At 34.1% G+C, this 19,128-nt stretch overlaps 1 protein-coding gene across 1 annotated transcript in view; it reads right to left on the bottom strand.

Annotated features, from left to right (window-relative positions):
* The window catches only part of HSDL2 (hydroxysteroid dehydrogenase like 2), a 90,558-nt gene that overhangs the window by 50,891 nt on the left and 20,539 nt on the right, over positions 1 to 19,128 (bottom strand). The window contains exons 4-6 of the mRNA XM_077142100.1: positions 18,368 to 18,482; positions 12,907 to 13,010; positions 11,713 to 11,811 (exon numbers count right to left, since the gene is read on the bottom strand). Of these exons, the coding sequence (XP_076998215.1) occupies positions 11,713 to 11,811; positions 12,907 to 13,010; positions 18,368 to 18,482 (318 nt within the window). The remainder of the gene's footprint in view (positions 1 to 11,712; positions 11,812 to 12,906; positions 13,011 to 18,367; positions 18,483 to 19,128) is intronic.

The following is a 19,128-nucleotide window of genomic DNA, read 5'->3' as shown; positions in this document are numbered from 1 at the left end:
CAGATGATTTCTAGGCCAGGAAAGTTCTGAAACTCAGAGGTACCAGTCTCTCCAAAAACATGAACCAGTTCCATCCCCCCATTGCATATTGTTGACACCCCTTTTCAACATGAAAAATTTAGAATGGACATAACTCAAATATCCCCCAAAGACTGGAAGAAGGACCAAAGGAGAGGGAGAAGTTATAATGGAGAAGTTAAGATTTAACAAATGAGTAGGATTACTGAATTATTACTATATTGATATTTCTCTTTAGTCACTAGGGTCTTGGAGTAGCTTGAAGGAAAAACCTGAAATTGTGGAATTGTAACCCATAATAAATGTTGAAATCTGTTCTATAACTATTGTTAAAACATACTTTGAAATGTCTTCCTTTTTGTATATATTTCACAGTAAAAAATATTTTTAAAAAGCCAATCACACATTCAGGTAGGAGCCTGAATAGCCAAGGTCATCTTGAAAAAGAAGAATGAAGTTGGAGGACTCATAATTCCTGATCTTAAAACTAATTGCAAAGCCACAGTAATCAAAATAGCATGGTACTGGCAGGAGGACAGAATATAGCACAGTGGAATTGAATTGAGAGCTCAGAAATCAACCTCACATTTATGACCACGTGAATTTTGCCAAGGAGGCAAAGACCACTCAATTTGGAAAGAACAGTCTCTTCAACAAATAATGCTGAGAAAACTGGATCTATATTTGTAAAAAAAAAAAAAGTGGATCAAAGGTCTAGGTGCTAGACCCCTAAACTGCTAGAAGAAACATAGGGAAGCATCTTCAAGACCTTGTGTTAGCCGTGGTTTCTTCGACTCTATACCTACAGCACAGTCAAAAAATAGATATGCGGGACCTCAGCAAATTTTAAAACTTTTTAGTGCCTCCAAAGACTTTATCATGAAAGTAAAATAATAACCTACACAATAGGAAAAAATATTTGGACACCACGTATCCGATAAAGGATGTGTAATATACTCTGATATTTTCTCTCTTATTCTATTCCATTAGAAACAAATAACAAAACAGAAACAACAAAAACCCTCGCTGTTACCTAACAAATCAATTTCAAAATCCACTAAGTTGATTTCCTGCCTCATTAAACTGATTTCACCAATGAGTCTTGACACATAGTTTGAAAAACACTATAAACACCCTTTTTACTCTCATTTCCTCCCACTGTAAAGAATATCACTCTTCAGAAAATCTTAAAAGAATTGTGTCTGCTACAGAAAGATGTGATAAAACATGGCTCTAGTTCCATTGTGGGCCAAAGAAGAAAACAGACTTGATCAATCTACAAATGAAAGAAGTTAAGAAAATTGAATTCCAGAGCCCTTGAAAGAAAAGAAAGATGGTAACTAGAGAGCTGACTACAACCACCAAACCTTCTTAAGAGTGCGAATAGGGTCCTTATCATTCAGAGAATTAGGAAATTCAGAATGTCAGGAATTCTATAAGGTAAATGGCCTGATTTTTCAAGAAATAAATGGCAAGGAAAAAAAAATCAAGGGTGGAACTATACAAATTAAAAACACATGCAAATCTTGTGTCTGATGCTCCTTTTATCTTCCTTGTCAACAGACGAGTAGAACATATGGAATAAAAATAAATAATAGGGGGAACAAATGTTAAAATAAATTTAGTTTGAAATGCTAGTGATCAATGAAAGGGAGGGGTAAGGGGTATGGTATGTATAAATTTTTTTTTCTGTTTTCATTTTATTTCTTTTCCTGAATAGATGTAAATGTTCCAAGAAATGATTATGATGATGAATATGCAACTATGTGATGATACTGTGAATTACTCATTATATATGTAGAACAGAATGATCAAAATAGGAATGTTTGCATTTGCTTTGTGTTTTCTGGTATTTAAAAAAATAAAATAAAATGAACGAAAAAAAAAACACATGCAAGACATATCAAACAAATGCAATGTGAACAACTTATTTAATCATGATTTGAATAAACTAACCGTAAAAGAAATATTTATGAGACATGGAAAAATTTGAACACTGGATCCTTGAAGATATTAATGCCTTAGTGTTGATGTTTTTAGCTATACTAATGATTTCATGGTTTTTTTTAAAAAAAGCCCTTATCTTTCAAAGATACATACCAAAGTATAAACAGATGAAATGATATTATTATCTGGGTTTGCCTGAAAATAATACAATGAGGATGGACTTGGGGGTGAGATGGGGGAGGTATAGTAACTTGTGCAACAAGTTGGTCATGTGTGGAAAACTGCTGAAGCTGAACAGTACATGGTAAACTATTCTACTTTTGTAGTATAGTTTTGAAATTTTTCATAATTAAAAGTTTGAAAATATGTAATGAAGGGCCTTAGAGATCATTAGTGATAATTCTTAATTTTATATCATGTGAAATTAGGCACAGAGAGCTATGAGAGCTCATACAGCTAAGAATAATATTAGCAATTCAGAAACTGGGTAATTTCAAACACTAAAACACTTGGATGTTTAATAAAAATTGGTTCTATCACTTAAAGTAGACTGCATGGTTACCTGAGAATCTGAATGACAGAATGTGTTAAAAGAATGAAAACAAAATATGATTCTGAGAATATGAAAGCCCAAAGACTGACCATAAAAGAGCAGACAACTAATCAGGGAAATCTATTTAAACTTTACAATCAAGAGTTAACACATTTGAAGAGTACCTAGACTACTTCTCTGATCATATTATGTTTATATCATTTATTTGTCCAAAGAAAAGTTTTGAACCGCTAAGGGCAAAAACAGTGTTTCCCAGCTCTTCATTTTAATTCTCCCATAGCTCCAAGTATAAGATAGGACTACAAAGTAATGCTTCAACTTTAATAAGCATAACAGAGCTCACATATATACTTTATGAGTTCAACGTGAAAGTTATCAATTTGCTAAATCCTTTTAATGGATAGAAAAAAGACACACAAATTTCTAGCTAATCAACTAAGACCTTTGTGCTTTAACTATCACATCTAATGTAGCATTATGTATTGGAAAGGATGCAGGTACTGAACTAAAAAAAAAAGACAGAGAAGTCATGAGGTGAGGAGCTGTAAGATGAGCCAACTACTGGCTCTGCTCAACTCCAAACCAGCCAGAAGGTGTTGGTGTGTCAAACTCACAACAGTGGCATGAATTCAGGGAAAGGTGATCAGTGGCAGAACTCTGCCCCACTTCAGGCTGGGATGTATGTTTTTCACATACTATTTTAGTTCAGAGAATTAGGTATTAAGAGTAGAAAAAGATGCCACTCAGAGAGGTAGAAGGCAATGAAGAGAAAATTGGCTAGAAACTGGGAATTAGACTAGGCAGTGAAAAAAACCATCTCTCCAGCTGTAAAGCAGATTCCCACACAAAAAGGTGCAGAGGGGGTGGGACTGAGAGTGTTCCATTTACCCACACAGTTCAATACAACAGCCATGAGCCAGCCCTATGTGCTTAGAGCACTTGAAATGTGGCTGTGCAAATGTAGAACTATTTAATTTTGTTTAACTAATTTTAATTTTAAAAATGACGCTGTAAGATATTTTTCCATTACACATAACTTTATTGCATTGGTAGGGCTACATTCACTTGAGCCATTGCATTACATAGTGCACCTCTCAAGTTGTTGCATCTTTTCTAATATTACACACAAACACAGCAATAATCTAGTTGGTGTTAACAGATGTATTCACTTCAAGTGATTTTTTTTTTACATACTGATAAAACATTTTAATGTGCTTATTGGATAAGTTTTATGGACAGCACAAGTTACAATAATATCTATAAAATTAAAATTTGTAATTAAATTGAAATAGTTATTTAACTATTACATTACTAGATTTTTCTAGTTAAAATAAATAGGTATGGACAAATTTTTTAATGTAAAATGCAGAATACTGATGTAGAATCTAGTGGAAAAGCAAAAACACTAAGACTGAAACAATAAAAAAAGAGGCTGAATTGACAAAAGAGTTAGTGAATTTACTTAACTTGGAAAGATGTAATCTTAAAAGTGATATGCTTTTTGTTTCAAAGCCAAATCAATTCTTCTAAAAACATAAATCAATTTATTCACTGTGGATATGAATATTAAAAGGAAAATGATTTTTTTGGCAATCAATTGAGTTATTAGAAAAACATTCAGAATAATTGGGATATGAATCTACTTGTTCAACTGCAAATTTTGGAGGGTGGTGGTTCATGGTCTGGGAATCGAAGCCGGGTCTCTGGAATAGAAGACAAGCATTCTACCACTCCTACCCACGCGCCCTAAATTTTATGAACTCTAAATACAGATCAAGTATTTCTTTCCTTTTTTTTTTTTTTACATCATTGTAAACTTTAATTCATGTGATGACAATAAAGATCAGGGTGTTTAAGAGGAAATATTAAGGAAAGACCATTTTTAACTTCTAAACAGCGCCTCACTGAGGAAGTGATACTGAGTTGAGACCTAAAAGATGATGAGATATCCACACAAATAATCAAGGAGAATAGCATTCCAGGCAGGAGGAATAATGCATGAGTAGCCCCGGTTGTGGACTAAAGCATAACACATTGTTGAAGTAGTGCACATTGAGGTCATATAAAACTTTGCAGGCCCTGGTAAAGAATTTGGATTGTATTCCAAGTGCACTGGGAAGCCATTGCAGTTTTTTAAATAGAAGCATGCCATGATCTGTTTCATGTTTTTTTTTTCTTGCTTAGACTTTTTAAATATTTTTATTGTATACAACAAACAAACATACAAATATTCATGACATACAAGCATTCTATACATGGTGTACAATCAGTGGCTCACAATATCATCACAAAATTGTATATTCATCACCATGCAGATCAAGTATTTCTGATGTAAATTTAGTGTTCAAATTTGGATATGCTGTTAGTGGAAAATATACACCAGACTTCTAAGACTCAGTATGAAAAGAAAACAGGAAAATATCATTAGCAATTTTTGTATTGGTTTCATGTTGAAATGATAACATTTTTGGATATATTGAGCAAAATAATCTGATATTATTGAAATAAAAAAAAAACAGGGAAAGAAACAACATATATTCAAAGATGAAATAAAAGGATTCCCATTATTGACAAGAGCCTTATGAAGATGTTTCCTATCATTGCTGCCATTCAACACTGACCAGAAGTATTAGTTAACTTAATAAGAAATTTAAAAGGAATTTAACATAGACCAAAAGGGCAGAGATACAATTAACACTTTTTGTGATATTACTTTCAATATGAAAATTACAAAAGAATCTGCTAGAAACTTTTAAGTACTAGTAAAAGAGTTCAGTGTGTTGGTATATGTGCCAGTTTGAAACGATTATGTACCCCAGAAAAGCCATGTTTGAATCCTGATCCAATCTTCGTGGGGCAGCTGTTTCTTTTAATCTTGATTCAATACTGCAGGGCAGGAACCTTTGATTAAATTATCTCCAAAGAGACATGACATGCCCAATTGTAGACTTGACCTTTTGATTAGAAGGACATGTGACTCCACCCATTCAAGGTGGGTCTTGATTTGTTTACTAGGGTTCTTTAAAAGGGGAAACATTTTGAAGAAACCTCAGATGCAGATGCTTGAAGAACAGTTGCCTCAAGGCTGACAGAGACATGGATGCTTGGAGTGCTGACAGCAAGAGCAGATGCCTAGAAACCAGCAAAGCCTAGCAGATGTTGCCATGTGTCTTCCCCTGAGATGCTAAGAAAGCCAGAATCCAGAGATCTGTCCCAGAGGAGCTAAGTGAAGGTCCACAGAAGTTGAGAGAGGAAACCACTGGTATCAGAAGCTGAAACAACAGAACTGAGAACAAGGGCCAGCAGATCCAGCCATGTGCTTTCCCAGATCAGCTGTCCTGGAGCCAAGGTATCTTTCTATGGATGTCTTAGTTAGGACATATTTTTGGCTTTAGAACTGTAAACTTGTAGCTTATTAAATTCCCTTTCTAAAAGCCATTCCATTTCTGGTCATTACTTTCCAGCAGCTTTAGCAAACTAATACAAAATATAATAAAGTTTTCTTTATACTATGATAAATTAGAAAACATAATGGAAAATATGTTGAAAACAAAAATAAAAATATAAAATCTTATTTAATATACTTAATTACAAAGAGATAGGACTGCGGGGACAACCAAAGCAATAGGCCAAGCCCTGAATCTTGGGGTCTGTTCATATGAAACTTAATCCCACAAAGGATAGGCTAAGCCTACTTAAAATCAGGCCTAAGAGTCACCTCCAGAGAACCTCTTTTGTTGCTCAGATGTGGCCTCTCTCTCTCACCCAACATGACAAGCAGACTCACTGCCCTCCCCCTCTCTACATGGGACATGACTTCCAGGGGTGTGGACCTTCCTGGCAATGTGGGACAGAAATCCTAGAATGAATTGGGACTCAGCACCAAGGGTTTGAGAAAAATTCTCAACCGAAAGGGGGAAGAGAAAAATGAGACAAAATAAACTGTCAATGGCTGAGAGATTCCAAACAGAGTCCAAAGGTTATCCTGGAGGTTATTCTTACACATTATATAGATATCACCTTTAAAGTTAAGGTGTATTGGAGAGGTTGGCGGAAACTGCCTGAAAATGCAGAGCTGTGTTCCAGTAGCCATGTTTCTTGAAGATGATTGTATAATGATATAGCTTTTGCAAAGTGACTGTGTGATTGTGAAATCCTTGCGTCGGATGCTTCTTTTATGTACCTTATCGACAGATGAGTAAAATATATGAATTAAAAATAAATAAATAATAGGGGGAACAAATGTTAAAATAAATTTAGTAGATTGAAATGCTAGTGATCAATGAAAGGGAGGGGGAACGGGTATGGTACGTATGAATTTTTTTTTCTGTTTTCTTTTTATTTCTTTTTCTGAATTGATGCAAATGTTCTAAGAAATGATCATGATGATGAATATACAACTATGTGATAAAAAAGAATATTCATATTGCATGTTGATTGGTTTTATTAATAAAACTTAAAAAGAAAAAAGAGATAGAACTATTTTTCTGCTTCAGAAATGAACTGGATACTCTAAAGGGCTGTGTTATTAAAACATTTTTTAAAAGCACTACTGAGCTCTCAAAAAATCAAAATAAATCTATTGGTGAGGGCTAGGAAGGAGAATGAGAGAGGAGAGGGAGAGTGCAGTAAAGCAAGGAAAAAAAGAAACAAAGAAATAAGACTTGCAAGAAATAAACATCATTATTTGTAGATCATGAGTCAATAAAAAATTTTGGAAAAGTAGCTGTCTATAATGTCAAAAGCATTTCTATGCCACAGCACAAACAGAAATTTAATTTTAAGAAACATACCATCTAGAACCATGGCTGCCTAAATCTGAATCTTGTTCCCATATTCTTCTTAAAAAAAAAGATAAAAAGGAGCATAAATAAAATCATATGTGACCCGTGTCTTCATTATTACTAGGAGAGAGAGGTCACCATGACATTTAATTACACTACTAAGACTATACCCAGGATGAAGACGTGAGTGAAAGAATAGTATGTAAATATGATATGTTCTCACAAAGAAGAAAGAATGCAACAACAACAAAAAATGGGAGGAAAAGGGAAAGAGGCAAAAAAATTAATAGAGTAAAATCATCTTAATCATCTCCTATCAGGACTACTGCAAAAATCCTAGTATAATTCCTTTTACTTTTCACCGTTCTGCATGCTTAATAACAACTTTGAAACAAAAACATTGTAAGTCCCAAACCATTGATTTACCATTATATTTTATGCAATTGCCTTTTAAATACTATAGGAAGTAAAAAGTGGAGCTGCAAAACAAAAATACTGGCAACTATATTTACCCAGATTGTTACTTTCACTGGTGATCTTTATTTTTCCATGTGGCTTTGATCTATTGTCAAGTGTCCTTTCCTTTAGACCTGCTAAACTCTCTTTAGCATCTCTTCGTAAGACCACACTACTGAGAATAATTCCCTTAGCTTTTGTTTATCTTAGAGTGTCTTAATTCGTCCCTCTTTTCTGAAAGATGGTTTTGCTGGATATAGAATTCTTGGTTAGCTTTTTTGCTGTCAGCACTTCAAATATATCATCCACTGCCTTCTTGCCTTCCTGGTTTCAATGAGAAATTAGAACTCAATTTTAGTGAGGCTTCTCTTGTATATAACCCGCTGCTTCTCTTAAGCTTTTAAGAATTCTCTCTCTTTTTTTTTTTGTCCCACATGGGCAGGTACCAGGAATCGAATCCAGGTTTCTGGCATGGCTGGCAAGAATTCTACCTGCTGATCCACCATCGCACCACCCTAGAATTCTCTTTTATTTTTGGCATTCAACTGTTTGATTATAACACATCACAGTGTGGGTCTTCTGTAGTTTATCATTTGTGTTTATTTAGCATCTTGTATATGTATATTTATGTCTTTCATTAACTTTAGGAAGTTTCCAGCCACTGTTTTTTAGAACATTGTCTTTACCCTTGCCTCTCTTTCTTCTCCTTATAAGAGAAGACTCCCATTATATGCAGATTGGTATGCTTGAGGGTATCTCACAGGTCCCTGAGACTCTGTTTACTACTCCTCATTCTTTTTTCTTTCTGATCCTCAGACTGGATGATTTCAATTGTCTTCTCTTCCAGTTCACTGACTCTCTATTGCCAGCTTGTTCCTGCTTCTGAACATCTACAGGGAATTTTTAATTTGTTATTGTAGTCTTCGGTTCTGCTTGATTCATTTTCATAATTTCTGTCTTTCTTGATATCTTTGTGTTCATCTACTATTTTCCTAATGTCCTTTAATTCTTTGTCCATGTTTTCCTTTAGTTCTTTGCACATATTTAGAACAATTTTTAAAGTCTTTGTCTAGTATGTCCCATGCTTAGTCCCCCTTTTTGATGGCTTCTAATGCTGTAAGCTACTCTTCTGCATGGCTATCGCTTCCTGTTCCTTTGTAAATTTTGTAATTTTTTACTGAAACCTGGACAATTTGATATTTATAATGTGCTACTGCTAGAATTTAAACTCCAAGGTATCTGTTCCTTAAGTTTGTATCCAGCTAGTGCCAGGACAGAAGCCAATGAAAAAGAGAAGGAAAAAAAGAAAACACCTTTCCCAGTCTTCATAGATTAACATGTATGAGTGCTCTACTTCAGAGTTTATCCATACAGTGAGTTCAGAAAATAGCTCAAAGCCAAAATGAAGGGGCCTTCTTGACTTGGGCATGTGCCCCATCCAGGGCCTATGCTCTTAGTCATACGAACTCCCCTCTTTACATGGATATAAATGTCCCTTCTATCCTAGGAATCATTTTTTTTTTTTGGTCCTAGGCACTGCACTATATGACGTTCAGTCAGCAATCCCCTTCCCCAGGCAGCCACAACATGACTACTCTTCTACAGCATTCTATAGGAGGGTTCTCTGAATTAACTTCTACAGGCAGGGCAATTTATGAGACAGTGCATCACTCAAGCCAACACCAGAGAAATTGAGCCAGACATACATGGTTCCAATATGTGCATTATGGTTACACTGCTCCCTCTGGAACCAGGACCAGGAACCTCACTGGGAGTACAGGCTGACTCTGCACAAGTCAGTCAGCATATAGGGGAGAGACAAACCAGGGCACCTTGAGAGCCAACCACTTTCACAAGATCTTTTTCTTGATTCGGAGCTCACCCTGTTACAGCAATGTTTTAACTGTTTTCTGGAACTTTAAATAAAGATGTTTTTGCTAATGCTGGCTGGTTATTCAAAGCTTCTGTGGGGGATAGACCCCTGCAGTGTCTCATTCCGCCGCTTTGATGGAGTGGTGTCCAGCTCTCAAATTTTAAGTGAAAAATATTCCAATTTCCCATCACTATAAATGTGTTTCAATGAATGTAACGAAGACTATGAAGATATTTTCAAGAGGAATCCAAAAATATCATCCTTTCAATAAATATTTGAGTGCCCACTCTGTGCAGGGCACTGTCCCAGGAGCAGAAACAGCAGCATTGACTCCTAAGGTGATTCCCTGGAAAGGTACCCCACTGACATGCAAGTTTAAGTTCCGATGCTAGTATAATAAATGGGTCATTAAATTTTTAAATACTGAAATGCAAAAGTAGTTCCCACCATGTACTCTCTTTAGTGGTAAACATACTTTTCTAGGATGGGATTGCTGTTTAAAGATGAAACTTTATGTTTTCATTGGCATTATCTACTAAACATATGGAAAGTGTACAATGAAGTACGTTATCTTCTCTTTTTCCTCCTTTAAGCTGTTACTATATATAAATGGAGAGTAAGATCTGACAAGAAAGGCTTTCCCTCACCTTCATTTTTGCTGGGTCTTCCTCATTTTTATACATATATAAGCCATGAGCTCGAGTCACACCATAATCTAAGTTTGCATTCAAAGCCCAGTCATTTGTAGGTTCTTCTATCACCTAAAGGGGCTCTAGGTTCTTTGTGAATAAAAAAGAGCTCATTTAAAAGTACAAATAATCCAGTTTTTTAATAATAATTATTATAAAGGAAAAAATAAAGAAAGTATTATGGATTGAATCATGTCCCTCACAAAGTCATGTTCAACCTAACACTGGGCCCTATGGATGTGAATCCATTTATGAATGGGATCTTAGAAGATCTTATTAAACCAAGGCCAACCTAAATCATGATGGGCCTTAATCTAATATGACAGAAGTCCTTATTAACAGAGTATATTTGGACACAGGAATAGAAGACAGATGGGGAGAGAGATGGCTGATGACAAAGGCAGGGAGAATGATTGCTGGCAAGCAACCACCAGAATGCTACATACTTCAGAGAAAGCATGACCTTCCTTCCAACACCTTGATTCTGGAATTCTGTCCTTCAATAAATTCCCATTGTTTAATCCAACTAGTCTGTTGCACATTGTTGTTGAACCTGGCAAATTAAAACAGGAAGTGAGAAAAGATATAAAAGAGGCATTTATTGGGGTGTGTGTGGGGAAAAAAAGTTGTAAGAATCTGCAGAATCTCATAAGGTGTCAAAGGTGGAAATGGAGCAAAGATTAGGGAAGATGACTTCTCCTGTCATCCTTAATGAGATTCCTCAAGTATTCCAGGGCTCAATGTTCCCAGTACAGGTCTTAGCTCAAGAGTCAGTCTGTCATGTAATTTAAGTCAAAGCTAGACGATTCAAAGGGTCTGACACTGCATGTATTAGTTTCCTAGCTGCTAAAACAAATACCATACAATGGGTTATTTAAACAATGGAATTTATTGATTCGTGGTTTCAGAAGCTAGAAGGCTTGCTTCCTCTCAGTGCTGGTACCTTCTGGCTGGCCAGCAATCTTTGGGCTCTTTGGCTTTTCCATCACATGGCAATGCACATGGCAGTGTCTTCTCCTTTCTCTTCTGGGTCCCTTTCAGCTTCCAGCTGCTCCCCATGGCTTTCTCTCTCCTGTGTCCAAATCCCTATGCTTATAAAAACTTCAACCATATTGGATTAAGCCCACCCTCATTAACTACTAACATCATTTTAGGTCCTATTTACAAATATAGTCACACCACAGGACCAGGTCTTGAACAGGCCTTTTGTAGGGGACATGATTCAACTCCCAACATTGTAGAATAAAAGATTTAATTTGTTTCCTAACAGACAGATTTAGGTTACCATTAACAAGTTACTCACCCCCACCAAAACCACCCAAGATGCATCTCAAAAGTATCAATGACAATATACAAGAAAACAATAAATGAATTATCTTTAAGTTTACATACCTGTTTTAGGCCATAAGGCATTGACTGCAATTTCACCTTTAAATTCTTCTGCCATTCCAAGCACACACATAGACATACCATACTTAGCAATGGTATAAGCTGAAAGAAACCAAAAAGAATAATAAATAAGAAAAAATTAATTTATGACTTTAAATAATCAATTTCTATTAATATTTCCTTTCTGATATATTTTATCATGATTCTCTTCAATAACAGAAAATACACAAATATAATTTAAAATATGTACTGTTTATAAAGGAATATTTTTATGAAAGTACCTGAGCAGGAATGAATTAGTTTTATAAATTTTCATCCTAATATTTGATTAGAGAAAAAAGTTTACAATTTTCATTTTTCTTAATATTATGAGGGTAAGTTGTACTGATTCTCAAGCAGTTTTTTCTTTTTAAAAAATAAAAGTGATCATTGGGTGGTACAACGGTGGCTTGGTGGCAGAAGTCTCGCCTGCCATGCCGGAGACCCGGGTTTGATTCCCGGTGCCTGCCCATGCAATAAATAAATAAATAAATAAATAAATAAATAAATAAATAAATAAATAAATAAATAAAAATGATCATTTAAAGGGAAGCTACTGCTAGTAAACAATAACAACAACAACAAAAAAGTTGCAAATTTGTTTAAACTAGTCAATTAAAACAGAGTTTTACTCCATGGGTTCCTATTCCAAGCGCCATTCAAAATTTTACTGAATTATACTGAAATAAGAAGGCACCTAGAAATAAATCTTGTTACTTAGTACACTCACTTTAAATCATTAGTTTGTTGTGAAAAGCAAAGTTTCTCACAGATAATTCTTAACCAACTTTATTGAGGTATAAATTACATACAATAAAATAATCATTTTTTTATTTTATAAAAAATAAAGGAATATGAGGGAGCATCCTGAGATGATGTAAATTCATATCTTGATTTGGGTGTTGGTTATACAAGTGTGTTCATTTGTCAAAACCCATCAAACTGAACCATTATGAGATGCATATTTCATTGAATATAAATCATATCTCAATTTTTAGAATTACAAATAAAAGATTAAGAATTCATTTTTCAAAATGCTATTGATTCTGCATAGAAATTTCAACATTGAGTGCTCTGTACTGATAGTGATTACATCATAGACTGGTTTAATTCAAAACAAATTAACCAAAGAAACCATTCCTTCACCCTACTACCTACCACAGTGTTGTTTGAACCACAATGGATTTAGGTTCAGTGGTGGGCTAAGATTGAGGATATGAGCAATTTTACTCTTTTTCAAATAAGGAATACATGCTTTAGATCTGAAAGCAAAAGAAAAGATGAATCAAGTTAACAGCTTACCAACAACTTCTCTACTTCTTAAAATTATATTTAAAACCACTCCTGTTTCAGTTAGACATTGCTACCTATCATAATTTGTCAAACCCCAACCAAAGCCATTCCTGCCAATCCTAAAGAACACCTAAGGCATTACATAAAATTCTACAAAGGTTCCATGCACTAAGATAACTTTCCAGAAACCTACAATCACCAGATGGGTCCCTGGACCAGCTAAGTCCTGAAATGCAGAGGGGCCAGCCTCTCCAGAACGTTAACTAATTCTATCTCCCTACCCCATATTACTGACAGCCCCTTCCAACATGAAATAGCTAGAATGGGCATAGCCCAAATACCCCTAAAGAGTGGGAGAAAGATCAAAGGTGATGGTGGAGTTATACAGAAAAGGTACACTTTAACAAACGAGTATGATTGCTGAATCAATATTTCTTTTAGTCTCCAGTATCTTAGCATAGCAGGAAGTAAAAACCTAAAATTATGGAATTATAACCCATACCAAACTCTGAAATCTATTGTACCACTAATTGTTGCAATGTGCTTTGAAATTTATTGCTTTTGTGTATATATGTTACTTTTCAAAAAAATAGTCAATTGTGATGATAAATGTACAGTTATATGATGAAAAAAATACTATAGCAAGGTTGATAAATGTGATAAGTTTTTATCTGATATTTTGAGAATGTTCACAGTTTTGAAAGCTAAATAAATGGTGCTTATGCCAGCATTTAATATTCAGAATTTAAGATACTCTGTTATATGTATTTATAGATATAGGATAAGTGCTAGACCCAAGATCTGCTTATACAGTAATAATTCTGAATGTTAATGGGCTAATCTCACTAATTAAAAGATACAGATTGACAGAAAAGATTAAATAAATATGATCTATTTATATGCTGCTCACAAGAGACTTATCTTAGACCCAAGGAATTAAACAGATTGAAAGTAAAAGGAAAGAAATAGATATTCTATGTAAGTTGTAACCAAAATAAAGCACAAGTAGTGAAAGTAAAAGGAAAGAAATAGATATTCTATGTAAGCTGTAACCAAAATAAAGCACAAGTAGCTATAGTGATATTAGATGAAATAGATTTTAAATGTTATGATATCATAAGAGATAAGATTTTCACATGTTAATTATAAAAACTATTTTTATCTTTACATTTTCTTGAAACCAAAAACTTGAAAATGTTCAGTAACAGGTCATTACAATAGCAAAGTTGACGCTTCTAATAACTTTCTACTTGATATTTTGAGAATGTATAGTTCTGATAGCTAATGAAATGGTATTTGAGTTAGTGCTTAATATTTAGTATTCAAGAAGTGCTGCTGTTTGTATATGTACATTTTTTCTGTTTGCCTGAATTTTAAACTGTTTTATGAAGCTTACTGCATAAACAAAGGCTTTACAATGATTATATTTTACATAAAATGCCAAACAAACAAACAAACAAAAAACGAAAACCATTCCTAAAGGGCAAATAAACTTGCTCTTTAATCTGAAGAGTACTCTGCGCTCAGTTTTTACTTTTCCAGAATGAAGTCAGGAAAAGGAAACAACTAATTTTCACGCTTTAAAGCTTTGCTTAATGACCTGACAACATTTTCTACTTGGTGAAAAAAAGTCCTTGACATATTATGGCTAAATCTTCAACCACAACCTTCCCAAATCTCACCCCACGCCCAACATACACATAATTTTCAATAACAGATAATGCACTTGTCAGTCAATCTAATACACAGGTATCAGGCAGAACTCGGTTTAAATCCTGCTTTTCCCTCCTTAATTGTATGACCTTAGGCAAATGATATAGTATTCTAATTCTCAGTTTTCTCAACTGTAAATGTAGGCAATACCTACTACCCTCTAGAATTGTTAAGTGGATTAAAACGAGATGATATATATGACATATTAGTACACTGCATTTAGTAAACCTGAAATAAACAATTGCTTGTATTAATATTACCTGCGCTGATTTCTTTCTTTACTTTGGCAAAGCACTCCTACTAAACTGGAGCTCTAATTTAATAATCTAACTCCCAGGACATTTCCAAATTAAATCTCACCCAGAGGTAGACATTTATTTTACAAATCACTGAGGCCCAATATTTTAAAAATTTTAATAACTAAACTATACCATAGCTTATATTTTATAACATAGCTTCATTTCAACTTTCATTCACTTTCAATGACCAATAGGACTTTGAACTAGTTCATTCTTCTTTCAATTCAGTTTTATTATTACCAGATGTACAACATTCTTGTTACCATTTACAACTTTTCAAGCTTATAAACCAAAAACAATATCACTAAAAGGGTTTTTGTGTATATTATTTTTCATTTCCAAAGATGTTTCACTTACATGGGGTCAGGAAGGGGGCAAACAATATGATAACTGATTTTCATTAAAACAGTGAAACCATACATCAAGGCATCAACAGAAAAAAAAAAAACCAAACAGATCTATTCAAGCAATAGAGCACAATCAAATGAAAGAGCTCATTTAATTTACATTAAAAACATGAGCATCTCTTTTGATCTATTAGACACAACCTTTCCATCTGCATTTTGCCCACCTGGCCTTAGCATTACCAATCCTAATCCAGGTGCATTTTTTTACAGCAACATGACCAATATTAGATACTATATTGAAAACTCTTAGCACCACACTTAGATACTAATACCTTCAGCTTAAAAATAGTTAAGTCTATTGAAAATTTACTATGTGCCAGGCAACACACTTTGAACTTTTACATAAATTATCTGACTTTAGAAGGGGTTGCAAACTCAAAGGCTATAGGGTGTTTAGGCAAAAGAGATGAGTAGAAGAAAAATCAACTGTTCAGGAATATAATCACACTTTATTATTGAAATCTTATAACTATTAGCATGATACAAATACATATAATAGTGAAGATTAAACATATAATTAAAATTGAAAAGTACAAACTAAAATAAATATTTCATTAAAATTTTTCTTTCTACTTTTCAGTGGGTCAGACACCTGATACCTTTTCTTTGGCCCACAAGGTGTCAATGTCTGATTTTTCATTTGACATTGCAATTTGCCTCTATCTGGAAACATTATTTAGTATTATATATATATATATATATATATATATATATATATAATATGTATTATATGCATTATATAATAACTATTTTTAAATGAAGGAATTTTCCAAAATGAAGAGAATTCTTGCACAAGGGCTTTTATTTTGGGGTATCAATTTCTGGGATATTTGTATATTTGTTAATTCCAATGTTCTCATATTTAAATTTTAGTACCTCAGTATCCTATAGTTTATAATTTCTGTTTGTAAATCTTCAACCACACTAACAGGACTTATTGAATACTATTTAAAGTAATTGAACAAGGTTAGTTCATTTTCCCATAGTGGAAATCAGGTTGTTTTTTAGTTTGTTTTTTATGTTCTGAACCTTAAAATTTACCACTGTGGAAATGTGATTTAGGCCACATCTTTCATTTTAGAAAATGACAACAGTAAACAAAAGTAACCAGAATGTCTTTGCTTTCCCAAAGACACAATTTCACAAGGAATGAACAAAAGAAATGATAACATTTGTATCAATAACTAGTGTTTACAAAGTCAATTAAACATGACATTTACAATGTCAACTACAAAGGCCAAATCCTTGATTCCATCTTTGCTTGGGAACCGAATCAGAAAATTTCCCTTGGGTGGCAAAAAAAGTTAATTTCTTTCAAACTGAAAAAAAAAAAAAATCTGCTCATCAATATGCTATGGCTACCTAATATTGTCAGAGAGCAGAGATCATATTTACATCTGATACAAGTAAAGTACTGAATTACTTGCAGTTCAAGCCAGGAGAATGTTTTCAGTGTTAATAAATTATAAGACTTAATTCAACATGCTGAGTAACAATATTTCTGGTTAAGCTTATAGTTTTACATAAACACAAGCTTACATTCTATTTAAATTATTTCAATAAATTTGCCAGCTATAAAAAATTTTAACATCCAGATAATTTTTTCGTGTAACACATAATTGCATCACACAGCAGCTGTACTTATTAGAAAATGAGCACCATCCTTACTGAAACATGAGTTCTTTATCTAGCTCATTAAGTTGTCCATCACAATCTCTTCTATGTGCACCAAACTATGGTTTGATTTGCAATGGCATCTTTTAAGCTTTCTGCATTCAATAGAAATATACCTTGCATAGTCAATTTGTAGAAATATGCTTCACATCTACAAAGACGTAAGTTCTCGCCCATTTTACTTGAACATATGACTTGCACGGCATTTTGTTCTACTTCAGATAGAGACAAGGGTATGGAAACATTTTACCGTGTCTTATTATTAATAAAAGAAAAACAATTGTGCTTAGAAATGGCAACATTGTGGCCTCGTCTCAACATCTGGAAGAGAGTAGAGCTCATGCTCAATCTAACGAGGTAACTGATCCTGGCTATCACCGTGGCTGCTGCCACATGGAAATACTATCTCTATGTAGCCACATTTTCCAATGTTTCAAGAAATGACAGATTCTAGATTTTGAATGAAATTTCTGGATTACATTTATAATATAGGTGACATGAAATTTTGAATGTAGGTAACTAATGAAAATAAATTTTTTTTAACACAATCAGGGCCAAATTTTGCAAACCAAACAAAACACATCTGAGCACAAAATTCCAGTTTCTAAAAATTAACAAATTCTATTATTTAACCCTCATCACCAGCCCTGTGACATGCTACTTTATTATCCCCATTTTAGAAATGAAGAAACTGTACCTGCAAGAAGCTAACTGCCAAGCTAGCAAGTCATGGGGGGTGAGGGTAATTTATCCATGTGAAAAATGACAGAACTCAAGGGTAAACAAGCAGGTAAGTACATAGAAAAATAAATGAAAAAGTGCAATGTCTGAACAATTCAAAACACACCAGGACTGTATTATATTCTCTTTCACTCCGTATTCTATCTTTTCCTATTCTCCTAGATAGGATTACCCTTTCTGTTAGTTACATTAAAGTTTGATTCGTAATGAGCTTACTGTTACTATATAACTAAAACCCAGGTAGTTTTCAGAGGAAAGAGAGACTACTGCTGGCTCTAGTAACCAGAAGACAATGCAAGATATAGTACGCTGTATGCATTTGTTCATGAAAATATTTGTGGGAGCTGTGGATAAAACTTTTTCCAATTACCAACCGACTTGGAACACTTTTAGACTTTTATACAGATTGTTAATCTGGTTCAAATATGTTTACAATTAAGTTAGATCTCTGAGAAAACACTGCAATTCCCCCCAACAACTCCTCTAACTTACGTAAGGTAGGTGCCTCTAGTGTTGACATTCATCATCAAATCCACTCTCTTTGTAGGTGTTTCCAATGTGTTGGTCAAGCTAATAGCACTGGCATTGTTCACCAAAATATCAATACCTGTTTCCAAATAAACAGCTTCATTTTAATGTAATTTAGACTTTATTACAAAAAGAAATAAAGACATTTACTCTAAACAGTTCTCAGTTTACCTGCTTCAGTTCCACTGATTTGCAAAACTTTTTGACAATATGTCTGACCAATACACCCATGCAAATGGGGGTGTTACAAATTTTGATGCCTAGGCATCTATTATTGGGACTGTGCTATCATGTAGCATATATAATGCATAACTCTTTCTGGTGAACTAGGTTGAATAACATAGTTAGAATTCAAGATGGATAACTAAACAGAGGATGAATACTGAGCGGGCACAGCATGGTCTTGTACCTTTCTAGGGTCCTGTCTTGACCCATTTCAGTGGTTTCTTGAGACAGTAGCAACCAATACCTGAACTGTCTTTATTTTTGTCACAGGACAAAAATAAAGATTGAGGAAGGGCTCAGACAAAGGTGGCAGTAGCCCTCTTTGATATTCTGATTGACTCATTCCCCAAGGAGGATAAACTCACCAGCTGACAGACACAATGAATCAGCAGAAAGAATTAAAACTAGATACATACAGGGAAAGGAAAAAGTCCTGCTGACTTCCACTCAACTTTTCCACTTAGCACTTCCTTAAAGGAAGGGATAAACTAATTAGCTCA

Source organism: Tamandua tetradactyla, chromosome 2, assembly GCF_023851605.1.
Source record: "Tamandua tetradactyla isolate mTamTet1 chromosome 2, mTamTet1.pri, whole genome shotgun sequence".
Taxonomy (NCBI): domain Eukaryota; kingdom Metazoa; phylum Chordata; class Mammalia; order Pilosa; family Myrmecophagidae; genus Tamandua; species Tamandua tetradactyla.
This window is presented reverse-complemented; position numbering and strand designations above follow the sequence as displayed.